Raw genomic sequence first — 6,061 nt, 5'->3', positions numbered from 1 at the left:
ATCCCCCTGCAGCAGGTGCCCGACCCCACACCGCTGTGTTCCCAGAGGGCTGGCTCCCAGCCCCTGTCCCCACGGGGTGGGCAGAGCCCGGGCTGTTTGGCTCCTGGCAGCACCAGGACGCAGGAGGGGCGCTGGCTGCTGGCTCAGTGTCTCCCCCCGGACAGAGAGGCACGCCCGCATGCAGTCAGCCCGACGTTTTATTGGGGTTTATGGCAGACAGATGGTTCCCGAGTCAGTGTTTAAGGCCCACGCCCCCACAGCCTCAGGTCAGACCCGCTGGTGGGGCTGGGGCTCCTCACACACTGCAGCAGCCCCGGTCCTCACCCCGAGCACGGCAGGGGAGGGGAGGGGGCCCGCCTGGCTGCCAGGCAGCTGCCCCCAGCCCCGGTAGCAGCAACACAGATTTGAGCAAGCAGCCTTCCCTTAAAACCCTCACTGCAGCACCTCCAGGTGCTGTCCTGGAGCCAGGACCAGTCCTTGGCACAGCTGGGAGGATGCTGATGGCCCCAGCGAGGAGCCTGATGGCACGAGGCAGAAGAAACCGGTCCCTCAGGGCTGCTGCCATCGCCAGGCCCCCAGAGCTGGCCCCCAGCGGAGGCACCACCGCTGGCTGAGCAGGCCCAAGGCAAAGGAGATGTCGGGGGCAGCTCCCCAGGAGGCCTCGCACTGTTGTGGTGTTGGGGAGGCTGCAAAGTCAGTCCCAGAGCCCCCAGGGCCTGCAGGGCTGAGCCCCCTGCTCGGGGCACTGGGGGAGGAGATGGAGACTGGGGAGGAGAGCCTGGCTGGGGCGGTGCAGGGGGCCAGGCAGGAGGTGTGAGGTCTCTGGCACTGGTTAGCTGATGCTCCCCCCCTTCAGGCTTTTACACGAGATGCTCCCCAGCTTGGTGAGGAAGTCTCTCTGCTTCCACTGGGCAACGCAGTCCTCGGAGACACGGAAATCAGCCTGGAGAGCAAAACAGAGCAGGGGGGACAAGGGTCAGGGCTGAGGCACGCAGGTTGGGGCTGCCTGCAGGGCAGCAGCACCTCGCTCAGCTGCGTGGAGCTTCTGTGCCCCGTCCCAGCCCCATGCACAGCCCCTCACCTGCAGCTTCTCAAAGACTTTTTTCTTCGGCTTGAGCTCGTCATCGGGCTCCCCGTCCTCGTAGCCCTCCACGTAGACGCGCTCCCCAGCGCAGCACCCAGCCGGCGGGTCCAGGGGCTCCACCTGCCGTGGCTCCCCCAGGCTGCAAAGGAAGCAAAAATCACCCTGGGGTGGCACCCGCAAACCCCTCGGCACCGCTGGGCTCGGTCCTGACCCCCCCCTCACCTGGAGGCGCACAGCACCATGCCCTGCGACTCCACGCCCCGCATCTTCTGGGGCTTGAGGTTGCAGAGCAGCACCACCAGCCTGTCCTGCAGCTGCTCCTTGGGGACGAACTGCACCAGGCCGCTGACCACAGTGCGGGGCTCGGGCTCGCCCACGTCGATCTTCTCCACATAGAGGCTGTCGGCATCCGGGTGCTAGCAGACAGCAGCAAGGTGAGGCGCAGGGAAAGGGGCTGGGATGGCAAAGAACGAGGCAGAACCACCCCCTTTGCCACCCCGCACACACCGAGCGCCCACGCTGCCACACAGGAGGGCTGCCACCCTCTTCCCGCACCTTTTCCACGCTGATCACTTTGCCAACGCGGATGTCCAGCCGGGACGGGACGACGTTCTCCGGCTCTGAGTTCTTGGTGCCTTTCTCTGCAGGCTCTGGGGTGCAAAGGGAACAGTTGGGAAAGCTGTTGGTAAACCCAGGCAGCACAAAGTGACCCCAGACACTGGACCCAACACCCCCTGAATTCCCTGTTGGGCTACACAGCTCTGTCTGGCCCTCCTCTGCTTTGCCAGCCTCTCAAACAACAGCAGAGATGCACGGAGGCATCTCTGGGGCAGGCAAACAGCCCCGGCTCTGCCTATTCCTCCACCTGATGCTCTCCAGGGCTGTCCCTGCAGGGACTCTCCCCTTCCCGTCCCCATTTCCCCCAGCGCCTCCTTACTGGCTTTGGAGGGGCTGGGATAGGCCGCGTTGGTCAGCTTCTTCAGCTCCGGGGTGTTGAACTTCTCTCTGATGGGGTCAAGCAGTTTGTTCAGGGCCACTTCCACTGAGTTCTTCAGGTCCCCGGGATGCACAACCTGCGTTGCGACAGACGGACGGGGCTCTGCAAGGTCTCCTCCAGCACGGGGGGGAGGAGCAGAGTTCAGGTCCCTGATCTGATGCCAGAGAGGTGCCGAGATCTCTCCCCTCGGCTTCAGCAGATGCAGATCTCGTCCCAGAACGGGATAAAAGCACATCTGGGAGGATGCCAGTGACAAAGGGCAGGGCTGACCGCGTCTGAGGGGGGACAAACCTCAGGGAGAGCGCCTGGCTGAGGCAGCCCCGCAGCAGGCAGAGCCCAGGGCCACCAAGTCCCAGGAGGGGACAGCAAGCCCTCTCTCCCTGGCACAGATTTTCTCCTACAGAGTTCGTGGGAGCCTCAGGGACAGGGAGCGTTCAGCTCCTCCCTGCACTCACCTGCTCAGCAAAGTCCTTCTCCAGGGCCTCGTAGTCCGTGTAGGTTTTGTTTCCTCCCCATTTTTCTTCCCGCAGAATCACAAACTCTGTGAGATTAAGGCTCAGATTAGCCCACGGGATTCACCCCCTGCTCAGCCAGATGAACCACCCCGCTTTGGGGGCCACATGCTCCCATCCCCTCCCCTCGCCCCCCAAAAAGCCTTGGCCCTGGCGCCTCGGCGTGGGGAGCCCTCACCTGACTTGAGGGGAAAGAGGACGTGCTTGATGAAGGAGAGGACACCGTTGTTCTCCACGTTCCCGGGCTCACAGAAAGCCTTCTTCAGCTTCTTCTTCACATCCTCCTTGCGGTCCAGGAGGTCGATCTTTGAGTCCTGGAGGAAGAGATTTCTGCAGCCCTTTTCCCAGCCTCTTGCCCAAGCGAGGACTCGTGCTGGTGCTGCTGCACCTTTTTCTCAGGCCCCAGCCTGAGGGCAGGGAGAAGTTTCCTCCTCTCGGGGTGCAGACTCCAACCCCAGCCACGAAGCCGCGCCCGGCAGAGCCCCTGACCCCAGCCACCACGCAGGGACCAACCTCTTCCGACGAGCTCATTTTGCTTCCCGTCAGGCCGGGAACCATCGGGTTCATCAGGTGGATGCGCTTGGCGTAGCCCAGGGAAGGGAGGTACTGGGAAGGAGCAAGGAAGCAAGTCACGGACAATCCTCTTCTGCAGGACAACCTCAACCCACAGCCCCTGTGTGCTCCTGGCTCCAGGTAACCTTGAGCACAGCAACGGGACCCAGCAAGCTCTGGGGGGGTTCTCAAAGCCCTGGCAGCCACCGCCAGGGACGTGTGGCAGCCCTGTGTCACACACCAGAGCCCTGCAGGCCGCAAGAGCAGCAGCAGGAGCTGCAGGGAGCCCTGTGACGCTCACACACCACTGACACGCTTCTCCCAGCGGATCTGTGAATCTCCCAGCCCTGCACCAGACCACAAGGGACCCCAACACCCCCGTTCCTGACCTTCTCTGCAAAGGTGAAGATCTTCCTCTGATCAACTCCTCCGAACTGCGCGTCGACCTTGAGGTACTCCTCGTCCAGGGCCTGCGGGGAGACACGCAGAGCCTTGAGCTTGGCCCTGGGACACCAGTTCCCAGCTCGCTCAGCCTTTGGAGGCCCTGCCCAGCCCCACTGGGCCCCGGGAACAAAGCCCAGGGCCAGACATGCAGCCTCACACGTCCCCGTGGTCCTGGCCTTGCCCAGCACCTCCCCAGCACTGGGGCCCTGCCAAGTGGCCCCACCACGCACCTGCAGGCCTGGGTAGAGCAACCCGCTCAGCAAGGGGTGCTCCACCTGCTTCACTACCTCCGCTCCTGCCTTCTTGGCGTCGTGCTGCGTCACCACGGAGGAGAGGCGGTACACGTCCAGCGTGTACTCCCTGGGGGAAGGGACAACGCTGTCAGCACCAGGAAGGGGGGCGGCTGTGACACACCGAGAGAAGCCTGGAGGCAGCTTCACTCTGTTCCCTGAATGACAGCGCCTGGGAGCAGACCTGGGAACAGCAGAGCCCCAAGCCAGGCTTTCCCTCCCAGAGAGGAGCAGGCACCCAGGACTCACTTGCTGAGCTGGTAGTCCGTGCCCCGGACAAACTTCAGCTTTTCCAGGGGCACCCCGATGCTCTCCAGCATGGCCTTGATCACGTTCTCGTAATAGCGAGTGCGCAACTCCAGCAGCTCCCAGGGGGCCTTCATGTTGTCCAGGTAAGCGTGGAGGTCAGCGAAGAGTATCGTCACCTGGCACGGAGGAACAGAGACGGGGTCAGGGACCCGCAGCGTGGCGACAAAGCCCCCCCCCGGGGTGTGATAACCCCCCCCGGCCCCTCACCTCGCAGCCCGCTTTCAGGAAATCGGCGATCTTGGACATGGGCACGAAGTAGGCGACGTGCGGCTTGCCCGTGGTGGCGGTGCCCCAGTAAATCTTCACCTCCCGCTCCTTCAGGATGGCTGACAGCTTGTCCTCGCCCAGCACCTCCTGCGGGGAGACCACGGGCGTCCTACACGGCCGGGACCCCCCCCCCATACCCCCAACCCCCCCCCTCAGGGCCCTGTGAGGCCCTGTGAGGCCCTGAGGCGCCCCCCGCCGCGCTAGGCCCGGCCCGGCCCCGGTACCTGCAGGTTGCGGGTGATGAGCTGGTACTTCTCCTGCGGGCTGGGCGCGGCCTCCATGGCGGCAGCTGGGGGGAGAGGAGGCGTTAGCGGCCCCCCGGGACCCCCCTCCCGGTGCCCGGTCCCCCCCCGGTGCCCCCCGGCCCCACCGACCCTCCGCGCGTTGCATCAGCCTCAGCCCGGTGCTCGCCGGCTCCCTCCTGACGTCACTTCCGCCGCTCGGCGCGCTCCGCCAATCAGGGGCCGGGCGGGGCCGCCCCGCTAAGATGGCGGCCGCCAGGAGCCGGCAGCAACAGGGCTGAGGGGCTCGAACCCCCCCCCGCGCTCCCTGGGGTCTCCCCGTGGTCCCCCCGGCACAACGGGCTCGGAGCCCCCTCAGGCAGGGCCCCAGAGCGCTCCAAGCCGAGCACATTAACGTTTCCAAACGTATTTCATGCAAAGAATTCCAGTAAAATGTGAGACATTTGGTCCTCCTTCAAGTCCTCACTGGTTAGGAACCACGTTAGTTACACCCTGCAGGGCCCAATTCACGTTTCCAAAAGTGTTTCATGCAAAGAGTTCCAGCAAAGTGTGAGGTGTTTGGTTCTTAAAGCCCTCACTCGTTAGGAACCATGTTAGGTACACCCCCCCAGGACCCAATCCACAATTAATTTATTTGCCTTTTGTTTCTCTTTGAAGCACCCAAGCACTTGCAGCACTCTCAGAACTCTCGGCATGTCTTAGCAAGGACTGCTCATCACTCCGTGTGCTCCTGTACAGGTTGTGTGCATGTGGCAGGCTCCCGAGGGCTTTTCTTCCTTCTGTGAGGTTACAGCGTTATTCCAAAAGTGTTATTTTTTGTTGTTTGGACAGAATGACAAGAGGAAACAGCAGAACTGCTGGTTTTTATTTCTGGAGTAGGTAACTTCCTTTTTTGAAAGCAGCAATAATCAAAACAATGGAAAGACAAAAGGTGTTCCTTTAAATCTGTTGGTCAAAGGGGGCAGGAAATACTTTGCCTGAGCCCAGATTCTCCTGCTGGGTGAGAGTCAGATAAATGCAGGGCTCTCAGGTCAAAAGATTCATGTTAGCGTGAATCCTCTCAAAGAGAAAAACATGTTTTGTTTGTAGATATTTTTAAACTATTGAATTTTACAGGAAGGCTTTTATCTTACAATCTTTCATTATAATACTCATTTGTATGAGTGTTTAGAGTGACTAATACGCTGCTGAACGTCCTGTTAGTTATGTGACAGAACTGCTCTTCTGTTGCTCAGTTTTTCCTAACCTGGAAAAGGCTCTGTGTTTGTTTTGTCTCCTTGGGGAATGGAAGTGCAGGCTGAGAGACGGGGAGCACACCATCAGAGAAACAGCTGCTCCATGCCCCAAGTTCTGCCTGCTTTTAA

The 6,061-nt window shown here is 61.5% G+C and overlaps 1 protein-coding gene across 1 annotated transcript; it reads right to left on the bottom strand.

The window, feature by feature from the left end:
- Positions 1-179: 179 nt before the first annotated feature.
- Positions 180-4,920, bottom strand: YARS1 (tyrosyl-tRNA synthetase 1). The gene is made up of 14 exons (XM_072027528.1): positions 4,830-4,920; positions 4,680-4,744; positions 4,396-4,542; positions 4,129-4,304; positions 3,820-3,949; positions 3,535-3,615; positions 3,107-3,199; positions 2,772-2,907; positions 2,537-2,622; positions 2,022-2,157; positions 1,640-1,734; positions 1,307-1,500; positions 1,082-1,223; positions 180-943 (listed from the first exon to the last, which is right to left on the bottom strand). The coding sequence occupies exons 1-14, from the start codon at positions 4,843-4,845 to the stop codon at positions 833-835; spliced, it is 1,608 nt and encodes a 535-aa protein (XP_071883629.1). The 5' UTR covers positions 4,846-4,920; the 3' UTR covers positions 180-832.
- Positions 4,921-6,061: the final 1,141 nt, after the last annotated feature.

The sequence above is a fragment of the Anas platyrhynchos genome, chromosome 24 (assembly GCF_047663525.1).
Source record: "Anas platyrhynchos isolate ZD024472 breed Pekin duck chromosome 24, IASCAAS_PekinDuck_T2T, whole genome shotgun sequence".
Lineage (NCBI taxonomy): Eukaryota > Metazoa > Chordata > Aves > Anseriformes > Anatidae > Anas > Anas platyrhynchos.
Note: the sequence above shows the minus strand (reverse complement) of the source record. Positions and strands in the feature narration are given on the sequence as shown.